General features: G+C 45.6%; 1 protein-coding gene across 1 annotated transcript in view; it reads left to right on the plus strand.

The window, feature by feature from the left end:
- The window catches only part of LOC126541909 (uncharacterized), a 162,657-nt gene that overhangs the window by 141,859 nt on the left and 3,720 nt on the right, over nt 1-17,078 (plus strand). Inside the window, exon 6 of the mRNA XM_050188872.3 lies at nt 15,811-16,106. Coding sequence (XP_050044829.3) covers nt 15,811-16,106 — 296 coding nt within the window. The remainder of the gene's footprint in view (nt 1-15,810; nt 16,107-17,078) is intronic.

Genomic DNA, 17,078 nt, shown 5'->3' on the forward strand with positions numbered 1-17,078 from the left:
AGGTGATTTGTGGTTGGAGGAGGAATGCATTAAGTTGCAGGGCACAGAGGTATCGCTGCTGTCCAGGTAGTGGCGTGTGGGGGCGCGTATGTTCTGCGGGTTAGCCTGTAATGTGTAACGTATATTTAAATATCTTGTTGCGATGTTTTGTGTGTACGTGCATTGAAGTTTGTTTCCAGTGTCACTTTTTTTTGCCCTTCATCAAGCTGTATATTCGCATTTGTATATTTCATTGTATCTTCGCATTTATAATGCACGAGGGCGAGTCAAATGAAAGTGAGCCAACCCACTCCGCGCAGTAATGGTTCGGTTCATTATAGGCGAGGCATGCGCGTAGCACAAAGAGATCTCTCATATACGAGAGTGACACGCAAGGTGTGAGGATAAATGTTCTTTAATGTTCTCATACACTGGGTCGAACATCGTTGCGTGTCATAATGGATGCTCCAAAAGTTGAACAGCGTGGTGTCGTCAGGTTTTTGACAGCTGAAGGTGTTTCCCAAAAAGAAATTAGTCGCCGTGTGGCTGCCGTGTACGTTGAAAATTGCATTTCATTGGACACTGTGGAGCACTGGAGAAAACGATTCAAAGAAGGGCGTGAAAGTTATAAAGACGATCCAAGATCGGGCGAAAGTCATCGTGCAATCACCCCCGACACAATTGCTAAGGTTGATGAGCTGATTAGACAAGAACGGTGGATAAGCATCGATGAACTGGCAGAGCGTGTGAACATTATAATTCATGAACATCTCAGTTATCTGATCTTGTGTGCGCAATGAATGCCCGACATGTTGAACCACCGCCAGAAGACAGAGAGGGTTCGGCGCTGGCTTGACTGATGTGATCCAGTATCACAATGAGAGTGACGACTTGTGTGCAATTGTGACCGGGAACGAATCATGGAGCCATTTGTAGGAGCCTGAAACACGATGGCAAAGCTTACAGAGGAAGCATTCGAATTCACCACTACCAAACAAAGCAAAGGCCGTCATTTCCGCCGGAAAGGTGTCGTTGCCTTCTTCTTCGAACGTCAGAGGCCATTACTGTTAGAATTTGCTAAACCTAGAGAGGCTATCAATCGTTTCCGATATTGTGAAACACCGTAACGGCTGCATGTCGCAATCAAGAACAAACGACGTGGAATATTGACGAACGGGGTCATCTTGTTCCACGACAATGCCAGTACCCACATCGCTGATGTGGTTAACACAAAACTGGCTAAGTTGAAGTAGGAAACGCTGCAACATCCGCCATACATCCCAGACCTGTCGCCTTGCGACTTCCACATTTTGGGGCAATTGAAAAAAACAGCTCAAGGGAACATATTGTTGTCGGACGGTGACCTGAAAGAGTCAGTTACAGACCTTTTGAAGCAGCAACCCAAGGAATCTTACGATACTGGAATCGCGCGACTTGTGAGTCAGTGGGACAAATGTCTAAATGCTCATGGAGGCTACTTTTAAATAAAGTACCTCGTATGTCATATATTCGCATATGCTCACTTTCATATGACTCGCCCTCGTATATTTTGCAGAACTCCTGCTTTTTATATGTGCTCCCTGTTGCGATTATAATTTTGGTGCAACTACTCACAATACACGACCGGTGACAGCTGCTCCTGCGCAGTAGATTGGAACAAAGGACAGTGTCATTGAGATTTTCCCTTGGCTCTTGCATCTGTACAATAATGTAAACAAGGTTCTTGAATGACAATGTTTCGTTAAACTATTTGTCCTCAAATTGTTAATTTTATGGTCTTTACATTTTTCATGTCAGTGGTACGCCCTTCTTTGCTGGTTTGGAACTGATGTACAGTTCTAAAGTTCATGTAATATTTTCCTTACTTATTAAATAGGCAAAAAACATGGAAGCATTGATATCAGTTATTTCGGGCACAATAATTTTGGGACATACGAGTATATTCTTTTATGAAAAAATACACATTTTGCTTGCCTTGACAGTGCGTAGCGTCTAATAATTCGTTTGCAGCATCTTTGGCAATGGCAGTGCAGTTATTATTCATGTATTTGATCCCTTGATAAACTTTATGAGGAGGAGGCCGAGCTGCAACGTTAGCCCCCCGCCCCCCTCCCCCCGAACGAAATTTCTGGCTACGCCACTGGGCTGGAGGACATGTGCAGGGGAATAGCGGCCGGGGAAGATGTAATAACAATCTATGTTATAAAATGTGTCAGGTTAACTGTTCTTGAATAGCTTGCCACCCACGCGACGCCACATGATTTCAAATGTGCCAGATATTGGAAGAATGGCAACATAATATTAGAACATAAGAAAACCGACCAAAAGAGATGGAGCATTAAAGACGCAAAAGCTTGGTTTTGGTATTGAGCAAAAAAATTTCACTAGGACAATGTCGAAGTAAGTGGGGGCCACATATTTTACTTCAATCAGCTCAGATTGGCTTTAGCAAGAGATACTCGACAAAGGCGATTATCTCTGACCCATGTCATCAGCAAGATAGATGAGAAGTGTGCGGAACATAACCAACCTCTCTATGTAGCTTTCATATAAGTTTTAAAAAAATCGTTTCGTTGGGCACAGATACCAGCATTCATGAAAACGTTGCATGGCCAAGGAGTGGTGAAACCTTATGTTCATATCTCAGGAAGTATATTTTCCTAATTGGTATATCTAGGAAATATCTTATTCCGAAATCTGTGTATTTCAGTGTATTTGCGAGCAAAAATAAAAGCAAAGAGGAGGGGGAGGAGCAGAAAGCTGTTACTATCGGTGAGGAAATAAAATGAAGGACAAAACGAAAAAACTCGCTTTTTCGCAAATGCATTCGATCCCGTCCTTGCTCGTGCTAAACGGTGGAAGCCTGACTGATTACAGTTCAAGTCGTGTAAGGTCAAAAAGTATGCCTGCAACTCATTATCTATGGGAGTGAATCTTGTCCCCCTACGGAGTACGTTCAGTGCGCTTGGGCACGATGGAGAGAACTTACTCCGTCGGGGAACACGAGAGCTTCAAAAAAATATAGTTTTGTTAGGAACAATTAATTACTCCCACATTAAGAAACTAACTGCCTGCACCCCTCTGCTTCTAGAGTGCGCGGTTAGTCTATACTACGTAGTGTGTATTTTTAATCACGTTTATAAAAAAATTGATAAATATGATATTATGGTGGCAAGAAAGAGAGAGACAGATAAAAATGAGATTCAAAAGATAGGGAGCTTAACCGAAAGAGCGGCTTCTGATTTGCAAACCATATATGTACTAAAAAATGAAATGAGGGAAAGAGAGACGGAAAAGATAGCCGAGAAACAAAGCAAGCGTGGAAAAAAATAAATATAGAGAGAGAGAGAGAGAGAGTGGGGAACGCCTGTAAGTATCAAAGTTTCACTAATAGATTACTCGAATGTAGAAACTTCGACAGTGCATTTATAGACTTCTGTTGTGACAACCGCACGGGCCAGAAATTCATGATTGCCTGCTCCGAAAGCGGCCGATCGTGGAGACGTTCCAACGTCGGACCGCCTGTTTGTATTGCGGCGAGGACAGCGGCAAAGAACACGTTCGATAGTTACATCGCTGCCGCATTCGTCACAAGCAGCACCGCCGGACATTCTTATGTGAAAATCAAGAAATTTTGTGAAATCTACTTGAAACTGCAGCCGGCCAAAAAACTGTTGTCTCGGTTCGGGACCGAAGTCGAGTCTATGCAGGTGTGTGTACTGAAAAACGTGCGTGGCACGAAGTGCAGTGCATGGTAAAATGGCAAGGCATGTAGTATCTAAATTCTGTGACGACCGAATAATTCAGCGAAAACTCCATCCACAAAAGTGCACTGCCCGTTCCCCCGCCCCAAAACGTAGTCCCCCAGAGATGCCGATATTGAAACAGGTTCGCCTGCCCTATGAGGTCACGGAAGGGGGAGAACGTAATTTCCTGGCTCACTTACATAAATTCTTCGAATGGCACAGGCTATGGTGTTTCAAATAAGCACGTTTCCGCAGGATAGCGGTGTGATTTACGCGCCTTTCCGGTGCCCTATGGTGCACGGGAATTGCACTTTTATGCATGATACTAAGCGTTGAGAACTGTTCAGCAGGATATATAGCGGTACTTTGAGCGTCTCTCTCATCTCTTCTCCCGCTGCCTGACGTAGGGACGGCAAGCGATGGGAAATCACTGTCCTCACGCACTTCAGCTTGTCATCAAATGTTTTGGCTTGACGCGATCATAGGAACCTTGCGGAAACAAGCATGCGTTTGGTGCACGCAGGAAAGCAGTCGCGAATCTCCTGGTTATGAATTTTCTGCTTTAAGCTCGTCATGAGAGAAAAAGAAATCATTGGAGTTATTAAAGATAAATAAATGCAAGCAGGGATTGATCATTTCAATATAGTAAAGTGTCAAATTCATCTGTCGCGTCGAGTGTCGTGCAGAGATGTTGCTACACCGTTGTAAATTAGATGGAAGAAGTCGGCGAGTACAGGAGCTGCCTGCCGCAGTGCCTACTCCAGGCACAATAATCTTTACGTGTCTTTTGCATGAGTTTCGCAACCACCACCCGCTTACCTGCTAGCGTCGGGCTCCTCAGAATCGGAGGATGCGATATGTCATTGCGTCTTCCACGATGACACGAGCGGTTGCCGCAAGAATTGCATTGCGTCAAACCCTATGGCAGAAAATACCTGAAGGCTGACTGCGCGTCAGGACTGGTGTATTTATCTTTTGACGCATTTACTGGTTTGCGAGCCTAGATTTTCTTAATTTTATTTTGGATGAAAGGGACTGGCCGAGAATATGTATAATCGTATACACGTATAGTAAACTGTCACGCACGTTCTTCCCTCAGTGGGGCTTGCGTCACAGCAGCAAGAACAGACCTTGAGCTCCTTAACTCACAGGTAGCTACTTCAATGTAGCCATCAGCAGTAGTAATGCGCCGAGTATACCTTGCTAAGTACACGCCTCCCCTCGTACGATCACAGCAAATTTAGGTGGGGCGTAGAGCCTCATCCAGACTGAAAACCTGCCTTCACGTATGCAAAGTAAACCTTGTTTCATGCGCATTTACAAGCTGTCTTTATGCTACCTCAATTCAAACTGCTTAGTTGCATAGCTGTCGATTCTGTATAGACTCTTATGAACATATTGCAGCAAGCGCATATAGTCGCAGAGGAAGGACATTCTGTATTTTGTGCCATTTTATGTTTTGCGTGACCGTAACCTCTAGTACTAATGTCGGGGCTAATTAGATATATAAATACTCATATCGTCGATTGAACTGTCACGCTGGCGCACTGCTGACAACTGCATTGCGCGTGCGCTACAGAAGCGCCACCTGCGTGTCAAATGTGCATAAAATTGGAATTTCAGAGAGCGTACTAATTATTAGGTTCGCATATAGAGGGGGCTGGCAAGGACGACTCATTTAATTCGCTGATAATGGGACGAGGAAGGGCAGCGGTCTCGAAACGGCACGGCACTGTACTAAAGACAGCACAATGGACATTGACAAGCAAGAAGACAGTGCACAACGTTTGTGCCGTGCAAAGGAGACGACAAAAAAAAAAATGCAGATCGAACTTAGATGTTGGTATCCACGTGAAAATAAACTTAAGAAAAGCGCATAAATAAATGCTTTGCAACTAACGGCGATCCGTACAATTATGTTTACTTTCATCCGATGAAATGTGTAATCTCATGGAATGTTTATATTTGTCCACCACAAAGGTTACAACTGTAGTGCCATGCAAATTTGACGTTTATGCGCTGCATAGTTCTAAAAAAAACTATGGGGTTTTACGTACCAAAACCACGCTCTGGTTGCACTGCATAGCACTGCATAGTTCTCAAATTATGCCGAAATGCAAACTCCAAATCGGTTGGATGCACAGTGTGAGACGTTTCGCACCGATGTCACAAGGACGGAGGCAATGTATGATGCTTGTTGAGAGAGAGAAGGAGAGAGAGAACATTTATTTGTAATGAGATTGGGTGACTTGCTCGTAGGGTGGAGCCCTTAGTTCAGGGCCCCATTGGCTCGCGCTACTCCGCGTGCCCGCCGGATCAGCCGTCGCTGCTCTTGCGGGTCTGAGCTGGTCAGCGCCGTCTGCCAGGAGGCAGGTGAATGAATATGGGAGTAATTTGGAGGGTGTGTGCACTCCCAGGTGCAATGATATACTGTGGGCTTTGCTCCACAATAGGGACAATATGAGGTATATTGTGTGAGGTGGAAGAGGCGGTGATGAAAGAGGCAGGGAAATTAATTAGTTTGAAGATGTCGCCACGCGACATCTTCTCGGTTAAGGGAATCGTGTGGTGGAGGGAAGTGTCTCCTGGTATCTCTGTAATATTGTACAGTTTCAGTGTAGTTCAGTGGTTCTGTCGGTGCGCCGTCTGGGTTGGAGAAGAATGGTGATGACAGGCGTACTATGCACAGAAAAGTGCACGTCACGTATTAAGCAAAATTTAGGGATTCTGTACCTCATGTGTCACAGTGGGACATGGACATCCTGGAGGATTGAACAAGAACGGGCACACCCCCAGTAGCACATACTGAATGGCTAAATCAAAGAAATGAAAGAATCTGTTGAGAAAAATTCTCCATTCTAGTAACAGGTCAGTGCGCTTTAGAAATGTCCCTGAGCCGGCATCATATCTTAAGGTTTTAAGCAGAAACTTATATTTGTTGTTGTTGTTGTCGTTGTTGTCGTTGTTGTCGTTGTCGTCGTCGTCGTCGTTGTTGTTGTTGTTGTTGGTTGTGGTGGTGGTGGTGTTGGTATTGCTGCATAGAACACGGGTGAGCATACTTGGTCGGCATACAAGGGTTATATAGGCCACTTAACCTGTACTTTCACGTAACCTTTGTATACATATCCACAAATATATCCGGTGAGAAAGCGACCGACCCAACAATCAGGAAGTCAAGCCAAACCTCGGAAAGTAGGCAAAGAAAGGTTCACTTTAAAAGACAGAGCAGAGGGCTACTTTTACTGATCACACCGCTGCACGAAGTCTGCCTTCCTTCTTCTTTTCTTCTTTTGTTTGTCTTCGTCTTCTTGTCCTTTGTCTTTTATTGCGCTTCGTATGTCTGACCATTGAAATAATAAATTGTAGTTTGATTGAGTTCTCTAACTATCGTTCGTGTGTCTTGCATTCTTTAATTGTGAAACCTAAACTAACTAATCATATATAGCTCAGGGACAGGTTAACAGAGGGGGGGGGGCAGCAGGTTGCCCTTTACCCCATTGTACCAGACACTTTCACTGGCACAGGAAATTTCTTTTTTCATTTGCGTTAAGTAATACGTTTTTCTTTTTTCTTTTCGTCTATTTGCATTGCCTCTTTAAGCATGCACTGTGGCATTTCAGTCACCTATACGTTCAGATTTCTTTTTTTTTTTAACCTTGAGTACCGTTCACCTGTGCATAGTTGGAGTACATCTAGTTCTCCCTGTCTCCTTCATCTGTGTACCAATACATCTGCGCACTTCTTTAAATAGTTCTCTTGAACTCATCGTAATCGTTCTTCTTTTCATGAACAGTCGTTGCTTGAAACACAATTATTTTGTTCATATCCTTCCACTCGATGCAGACGTATTGCCAGGTACGGACGATGCAATAATAATAAAACCTATATAAAGGCATCCTTGCCTTTAAGGTTTTCTAATTGCGGTAAATAAAAGTAACATAATTTGAGAGTGAAAAGTCACACATTTGGTTCGGTGGTAGTTCACAAAAAAAGTTTCCTCCCCCTTTCGCGCTTTTGCTTCCTTTGGACTTGTTATCCACAAAGTCATTCCTGTAGTAGCCCTACGAAAGGCGCCGACTCCGGGGGGGGGCGCGAGCTTCCTCCAGAGTTTTCCGAGGGGGGGCTTAGCCCGCCCGGGCTAAGCCCCCCCTCATCAGTTTGGAGGATCCTAACTGACGGCCTTTCACCCGTACCACCTTAACCAGCACGAATGCTTAGAAGATATAGACCTGTAGAATCGTCTACATTTCTTGAATTGAGTCCTCACAAAAGCCGATGAGTCTCCGGACTTTTTGAGCAAGATCATGTGCACAGATGAAGCCAATTTTCGCAGAAACACCCAGGTAAATTTGCATAATGCACACTACTGGAGGAGCTCCAATCTACACTGGGTAAAGCGCAGTCGGCACCAGTACCAGTGGTCGCTCAATGTGTTGTTCGGAATTTACGCCGGCGCTATCATCAGTCCCATCTTCTTCGATCACACACTGACTGGACAGTGTTACGTGAACGAAATCCTTGAAGGAGTGGTGGATATGGTTCTCTGCGAAGTCCCACTGTCACGTCTTATACTTCTGTGGTATCAGCAAGATACGGCACCCGCACACAGCAGCAGCCGAGCACGAAAGTGGCTGGATGCGACTTTTCATACGCAATAGATTGGAAGGCACGGGCCTGTAAATAGGGCGGCTAGTTCACCTGACCTCTCCCCACTCGATTTCTTTCTTTAGGGTTATGTGAAATATCCTGCTTACGTGATCCAGACGGACGTCAGATAGTTCAAAGCAAGGATAACGGATGTGTGCCGTCGAATTCCAGCGTCGTTCATCAAGAAAGCCACTGAAAATGTGATAAAGCGGACTCAATACTGCAGAAGGAGACCTATTCGAGCATGTCCTCTAGGCAGGAGCTGGTGGTCAATGGCGCTTACGAATTCTTAGATAATAAGGGCACACCGAAATCTGATGTATTTTTGCTTGTCTGTTTCTTGTGCAGGCGTCCCGATTGCCAATTCGGCTAATTTAGAAATCGTATATTTACTTTCTTGAACGCATCGGTTTTGCCTTTTCTTTACACGTTGGTCGCTTTCTGGTTTGTTTATGTCGCTTTTATATTCTGACACGAACCTGTTTTTGCAGCGCGTATGCACTTTCATGAAAAATAAGACGCTCATTTTAATTTGGCTTTGCTCCGAAGCAAGTTTCTGGCGCGAAATATAGCTTCGCGCGCACTCTTTCGATGCGGTGAGCGCAAAGCCGGGATATTGAACTAGTCTATATATGCCTATTACATTGCTTTTCGCATTTCGTGCGTGGTCAGAGCGGCGCTTCGGCCGCGGTATCAAGGACTTTTGTTATCAATGTGATCAGTCTGCCTTGAGAAACGGATAAGTGTGACGTATAAATTAGAGGAAGGAACAGCTGCGAAGCCCCGAAACCTGCATGCTGTTGGTGCTGCTTCCATACCCTTATCAAGTTGATGAGCTTTCTCTTCGGGTTTGCGACAATGCAGTTGCTTTCAGTCAGCTTATTTGAGGGTGCTGCTTTATGATGCGGGTGAGAGCGCACTCACGTGTATATTTCATGCTTCGTGAAGCTTTTCTTTTTCTTTTTGCCAGTCGGAAAAATATTGTGCGCAATAGGTACGTCGCTTAAAACACCGCTGTTCGATGTTATTTTGGGGTGCCTACAGATGCCTCATTGACACTTTGAAAATTAGGACAGTACTTCTCGAGTTAGATAATTAATTGTAATTACCGAATTAAATCTCAATAACGAAATAATTACTGGCGGATATTCCACTGTACTGGAAACTAAGTTTTCTTCGAGTGACACAACTGCTCTTTTTTCAAGTCTTGGCGCGTGATAGTTGGGGAACACTGTATAGTTCACTCAGTAACCGAAATGAGGCCATGCCGGATTCACTCGAAATCAGAATCAACAGCAGTCATGTGCAGGAGCGCTTACACTTGGACTCACAGAAAAAGAAAAAGAAAAGACACATAAGCTGCAGTTCCGCCGGAAAGGCGAAGCGGTATTAGGGATAGCCAAGTATGCGACAATTACACAAAGGAAGATTACACCACCGAGAGGACTCAGGCTGTGAAATTTAACTGTCCCCTACTATGAGGTCTCTATATACTGATATAGCGCCGTCACTTCAGCGCTCAATTCCTCCAGGTCACACGAAGCTTATTCAAGTGCAACAAATGTATATATATGGAGTTCGAAAAGCTGGTCGGGCCCCAGCCCCTCCCGCGGAAAAAATGAAAACTCTCCGCCTATGAGCCCTACAGCTCTACACCCTATACACTAGAACATCGTTTGCAGCTGTACGTATAACCGCACGGAATAGCGCGCGCCATCTCGCCGCGGAAGTTAAAACGAGTAAACGCGGGGCCGCTGGCTGGAAGACTTGGCGCATCGTCGCTTGAAGGAGCCACGCAGCGGCTTGTCTCAATGCCCGTAGTGTGTACTTCACTGCCGAGCACTGCTGCTACAGTTTCTGCTTACTCCTTGCTTCGAAGCACGTGTTTCTTCGGCTGACGTAACACTGGCGCAGTCGTCCGCTCTTGGAGCAATGGGAGCACTTCGTAAGCAAGCGCCGCAGTAACTATACCAGCACAGCTTCCATAACCGGAGCGGTCGCTCAGCTTGGGTGGAAGCGCAACTGCAGGGTAAATGCTGTAAAGGTACGCTAAACAGAAGAAAGTTCAGCTATATTAGTAAATTCTCGTTCTTTTACAATACCTAAAGAAAAAGAGAACGAAAGATACTCTTACTGTGAGAACAGGTTTGGTAAGCCAGAAAAGACGCAAGCACGAAACGCTGGTGGCGACGCCGCCTTGAAGTTCCCGCACTATCTGGCCGTGACGTCATGGGTTTTCACGTAGTCTGCTCAGGTCTGGTTCATTTTCTTATCGGTAAAGAGATGGACGGCATTGTTTTCTAAAGGAACTACAGACTGAACTTAGTCATTCGCATAAAACTGCCGCTCGCACGAAGGACGAAGGAAACAGAAAAATTAACAAACAAGCGTGCTGACTCGCGTGTTTCTTGTAACTTAGTAAGTTTCAGAAACTTTTATTGGCCACTGCATCCCAACTACGAGAAAGTACAGTGAAATCTATGACGTCACACTGGCCTACTGGTGCTGCGATTTACGCACAAAATTAAGTAAATGCAACTTTGACTTTCACTTGCTCTTCTAATACGGTCAGCGTTCTAACGCGAAAATAACGAAAATAGCCTTTTGAAATAATACTTTATCAGTCTAAACTGATTATCTGTTAATCTTCAGTGTCCCAGTAGTGCACTAAGTAGAGGAATATTATTGTATATTTTCTCTCTCTCGCGCGCGCGCTCTTTCTTTTTTAATTACGTCCACCATTGACTGCAGAACAACTTCGGGAACTGCCATAGGCTGTGGGCCCACTCTCACGAAAGGATTCATCAGTCCGTCAAAACGGACACTGCGCAGTCACCAATAAAAAAAAAAAAACGAGAAAGAAGAAGCATACTGCGTGCACGCGCTCCTGATACGCGAGAGTTCCATTAACGAATTTATTCGGAACATCACAGCTTCTCCAACTCTGAAAATAAATTCACGATATACAAACGCGGTACTGCTCGTGGCAGACCTTATATCATGATAAAACGTCACTGTCAGTCGGTAAACGAACACGGCGAGAACAGTTGGGAGAAATTAATTATGCTGAAAGCGAGCAATGCGAAACACTCTTTTTCTGAGAACCTGTGTGGTTTCTCCGCAAGTCTCAACTTCTGGTGAAAGACTGCGAGGCGTGCAGAAAAGTGCTTCACTTCGAAACAATTATTACGAGCATTAGACTACGCATAATAGTTCGCCGACTGGCGTTTTTGCTCAACTTTACGACAGTTGTACTTCTGCACAACATACTACATACAGCCAAGGTTTAAGTGCGACAGTGCCGAGTGCGTTATTTTTCACTGCGAGTTAATATTTAGGAAAGGAGGTGTCATATTTGTTCATGAAGTTCACGGACGGTACTGGCAATATTACTGTAATTTTCTTTATTATCTACGATATTGATTGATTGATTGATTGATTGATTGATTGATTGATTGATTGATTGATTGATTGATTGATTGATTGATTGATTGATTGATTGATTGATTGATTGATTTTAACGTACCAAACCAACACACGGCTGCGAGAAACATCGCGTGGATGACTCCCAATCAATTTTGACGGCTGAGGGTTCTTTATTGCTCAACCAAATCTTGGTATGGTACATGAGCGCTGTTTAAGTTAGCTCCAGTTGGAATCCGGCGGCTGCTGTGGTGAATCGAACACTGACGTCGTACTGCGCATCAGAATGCCATAGTCAGGGAACAACCGCGGCGATTACTTAACGAACTGTTTGACGACACCTCCTACTAGACTACTAACCCATCCTGTAAACCAATCAAATAATTAACTAACTAATTGACTAACTAACCATAGCTTGTGAAAGTTTCTAGGAAGCTGTGCTTAAGATATCACCCTTACTTTCTGCCCTCGGCGATTTAGTCACACTGTCACTGACCACCGGCCGCGGCGATATAGTCATTCTGTCGTTCTCCTGCTCAGCACGAGGTCGTGGGTTCGATCCGCAGCGGTAGCGACCCCGACGGAGACGGAATGCAAGAAATGCTCGTTTTTTTTTTTTTTTTTTTTACGTATAATCCGGTCGGAATTATTTCTGAACTCATCACAGTGCAAGCCGTGCAACTATACCACAATATGACGACTATGTGATATTGTGTTGGGACGTTACATTATGAACAAATAGATCATTTTCACCTTTAATGGTACAAAGGAAAGGCAACGTTAGCGGCACTATCTTCGCGCACTTCAGTAGGCGCCACACTCTGCTGACCATAACTGCGGTTGTGCCTTGTATGTTATCTCCAGCGGTTCTTAATCCCCAGGCAAAAGTATACGGGGAATGTTTTACGAGAGAAGTTTATTCCGAGGCGACCTTGTTTGTCTGTTAGCGCTTACAATTTATGCAGTTGCCTGTTCGTTGTAGTCGAATGCAAGTCAATTGGTTAACTCATATTTCCACACGTAGTTATGCAATAAAATAAAGATGAAGAAAACACGACTACAGAACCTGAAGTTTGATCAACAAGAACACTTTCCCTGAGGTGCGGTTCGTGCGTCCATTTTGGAACTTTTGGATGTTGGTATACTACCTGAATACTGGTGAAACGGCGCGAATAATGCGAACAGAAAACCCGTCTTGTTTTTCGCGCCTTAATATCTCGTTGCATAATAGAAGAGGGCCGTTTCAGCAGCCATGTGCATATATCTTAATGTCTAGCATTGTTTGGCCGCTCGTACTACTTTTGCGTCGCCCCAATGCGTAGCCTTGATAAAAATAAAAGGGGATTGAGGGCCTATTGAAAGAGATAAACGAAGGCTGACACTGGCGCCTCTCGCGGCATACAGAGCGCAATAGTATTGTTGATGTTCACGTATCGACGTATAGGCTTTGTACGAAACTCTCCGCTCCTGTCCGGGAAAACGTCGAACTCTGCCTCCTGAGAACCGAAAGCCTTATGTTATCTCCTTCCCTTTACATTTTGTTTCTTTTTTCCACCCTTCTCCAGCGCAGGGTACCAAGCCGAATATTGAGATCTGGTTAACTTCCCTACCTTTTCTATATTCATCTCTCCCTTCTCGCCCTGGATGTGACGTCATCTAACAACGTCATCCGGGAACGCGGACGTTCCCATCGAAAACGGGGTCTTTAACAATCAGATGATAGTCTGATAGCGTCCACCCATTGAAACATAGTCTCTGTTAGCAGCCTGAGAAACCAGTAAAACTCCGCCCACAAAACCGCGTTGCGCCTGCCCTCCGTGCCTCCACGCTCAAAAATATAGTTCCCGAGAGACGACGATATTAATGCAGTCCACCTTCTCTAGACGTCACGAAAACAGGCGAATGTAATTAGCTGACGCATATAGTACATAAATTTTCTTTGCATTGAACAGCGGTGTATATTTGCCGCCGCATTGTTAGGTTGTTAAGACGTCACGGTTGAAAGGGTACGTGGTTTCTGCTATCGCTATTGGCCTCGAGCTCCACCACTGGAAAAGCTGGCGCCACCGTCGGCGTGACGTGCTATTAGGGATCACGTGGCCCTAGCGGCCATGTCGGCTGCTTCGGGAGCGCCGAAGCGAGCTGAAAACGAGAGTTTAAATTCCCTCGTACGCTGCGGTCCTCATTTAGTGGCGAGATTTTCCCGCTTCGAGTGTCTCCTTTACAACGCTTGAAAGCATTACAATAGGTAGTGGCTGCCTTTGAACGCGCGCAACATGGTAGGCTACTGCTCAGTGCCGCAGTGCCGGACGTACGCAACGGAGCCCGGTGTCAGCCTTATTCACACGTAGCCGCAGGACAAGAAGCTGCGTGAAGCTTGGCTCGCGAAACATAAAACCGGCAAACAGTCATCGGCTACAACTCGGGTATACAGCAAGCACAAACGCGATGAAGATTTCTGCTACGGCGCCGGGTCTGCGATGTTCGGAAAACGCGCACTGAGACGCTCGCCCGACTAATCTCATGACGGTTTGGTCTATGAACTTGTCGATGCTATAGATACTGGCAATTTCACTGGAGTGGAAAGGGAGCGGTAAGAAGCACATTAAAAAAAAGCATGACATATGGTCATGCTAGCGCTTGTGTTATGAATTAATACACTGTATTACAAAAAAGAAACAGCGGGAAATCGCACCCTGAGAACACCGATAAACATACAGTGCGACGCAACTCGATAAATAATATTGAAACGTTCAAGAATTTAGAAGAAAAAGAAAGATTGAATCGTTGCGACGGCACATCACAGGCGTCGAAGTCTCTACAATGAAATTATTTTTGAACAGCTCTGATAGCGCCCACGCAACAATGGTTGCTTGTATACTGTCAAATGCTCATATTCTGCGGCCTAAAGCTCATGGCACGGTGCGAAAACGCGCACGTGGCGAAAGCGAAACAGTGCGCGGACAAGCATGCAGACGCGCAGTCGGTCACTGCGAATCTGTGCGATCGCTGCATTGAGGCTTCATTCTATTACGCTCCATTTAGTTATAGAAACACTATAAGAACATATTTCACATAGTTTGCTCTCAGCGTTTACCTATCCTTCACGCAAGAAGCCGGTTCGGGAGACTCCATCGCGGCGACCGCGCGCAGTGGCGTTCACTGTAGGTATTCGGTAAAGAAATAGCGTCCGTAAACGAGTCTGTGATTTCAGTTTGCCCAAGATTATTATTTAGACAGTAAAAAACTTCTCTCGTTTCATAAGTACTTACAAAAATGTCCGGGAGAGCTCGCGCGTGGTGTTTTCAGTGAGCACTGACAGCAAAACCTATGAGAAGCGGGCCGCGTGATCACTCATACTACGCCAGCGAGGCGCTTCCGTCAGGTAGCGACTCCGTAACTCCTCGCCGCCAATACTGGAGGGCAACTTTCTGTGGCAATAAAGGGAAAGCTAGAGGGGCGGAGCTTCTACACGTGTGCCATCGCGCCAAGTATTCCGGCAGAGCGCTTATGGTTTCGTGGAACAGATACTGAATCAGCATAGATTCCACGCGCGATCGTTTCGCACTACCAAAACGCGGAAGAGAAAAGCAGTAGAAATAAGTCTAATGTAACACTCAATGATCTATTTCGTCTTATTTAGCTGTTGTGAATAAGTTGTTTAAGTCTTCTCTTCCCAAGCTTAAGCCAACGCTTATGAAAATGCGGAAATTCTTTCAGAAGCGCTCTTACTTGCATGCGTTTTGCCCCCGTAGCCGTGCCTTCATTGCGACAGAAGTTTGTCCGCGAGTATGGGAGGGTGTTTCGTGGATCGATAGAAGCGATGACAACCTTGATCATAAGTGAAGGCGCGACAACGACGGTGGACGAAGAGGGAAACGCACACACACAGGACGCCCTGTGTGTGTATGTGTGTGTTCCCTCTTCGTCCACCGTCGTTGTCGCGCCTTCACTTCAGATCACGCTTAACCAACACGCCCAACTATCCATCCTAACCACAACAACCGCACCGCAGGGATCGCGCTTCAAGCAGCTGCCTGCCCGGAGGCACCGCCTCGCTTCGGCGCCTAGAGGGGCCGCCCGCGTCGTCGGAGAGCCGCGTCCGGTGTCAGCTGGACCGCCTGCGGCCCAGCGCATGTCGCCAGCAGAAGCGGCGCCGCGTGCGAGTCAGCTCGTCGTCGCGCACCGACGACTACGAGGACGACCTGCTTCTCGCCAGGCTCGAGGATCACGCCGCGTGCGCCAAGTTGTCCCTCTCCGAGCTCAGGTGTCCCGCGGGAAAGCTGCGGACCAGCGACATGTTTGTCGGCGGTGCGTCTCACTCGCGCGCGCGCATCGACTAGCACTGCGTTTCTTTTCGTTCGCGCAGAGGAGTAACGTGGAGCTGGCGGAGAGATCCGACCGTAGTCCCATAGAGCACTGCAGATTCGTAAAGATTTTCTGAGGAAAGCGCAATTCGCGAACTGCCAGTGGCTTGGCAATATATAGCCCCCTTTATTATCGCGATGAACTGGCCTGCACGTGCTGTGAAATTAGAAGTCGTCGTTAGACTAGGAAAGCTTTCTGAGTGTCTGTGGTCGGTAAGTTGTTTGGAAGAGTTAAATCGCGGTTATTTACGTGCACAGACTTGCAGCCTGCTTTGGACAATGTTAGTAAGATCTTGATGAGGGTTAGTTGGTTCATACTTAGAACTGAGGTTAAACATCGCGAGAAAAGACGAGGTATTTGTTTCCTTGTATCCTCGTCTTTTTTCGCGCTGTTTAACCTCAGTTCTGAAAATGGACAATGTTACACGATAAGAGAGCTCCCGCGACATTAAGCATGCCATTGAAAAGAATTTGCTTAAATTGATATCGGCTGAGCATCTGTATTACATTTTTAGCCTTTCAGAAAAAAAAAAAAAAGACTAGGCGCGTCGAAGGTCATGGTAAATGGTTATTCCTCAGACCGGTCAGTCACCTCCTCCTTCATTTTCGTGTCAACATCAATGCATACGATTCATACAGCAATGCAGCAAGCCCCACAACATCGCAGTGTTCCTGGATATTTCCCAAGCTTTGTCCGTGTATGGATGCAGTGAAAGGTCTGACACGCTTATCTGGCCAAGTAAATTCATAATATGGATTTCAGGTCTTAACACTGATCACACAACGACGCAATTGACGTTTTGGTACCCGTACGAGCACCTTGTTGCCATAGATGGAGTAAAGATCGTCTTCCAATCGGTTAATGGTGTTTTCAGTGTAGTTCGAATGATGATTGATTCGAGATGAAGTCGTGATC

Source organism: Dermacentor andersoni, chromosome 2, assembly GCF_023375885.2.
Source record: "Dermacentor andersoni chromosome 2, qqDerAnde1_hic_scaffold, whole genome shotgun sequence".
NCBI classification, from domain to species: Eukaryota; Metazoa; Arthropoda; class Arachnida; order Ixodida; family Ixodidae; genus Dermacentor; species Dermacentor andersoni.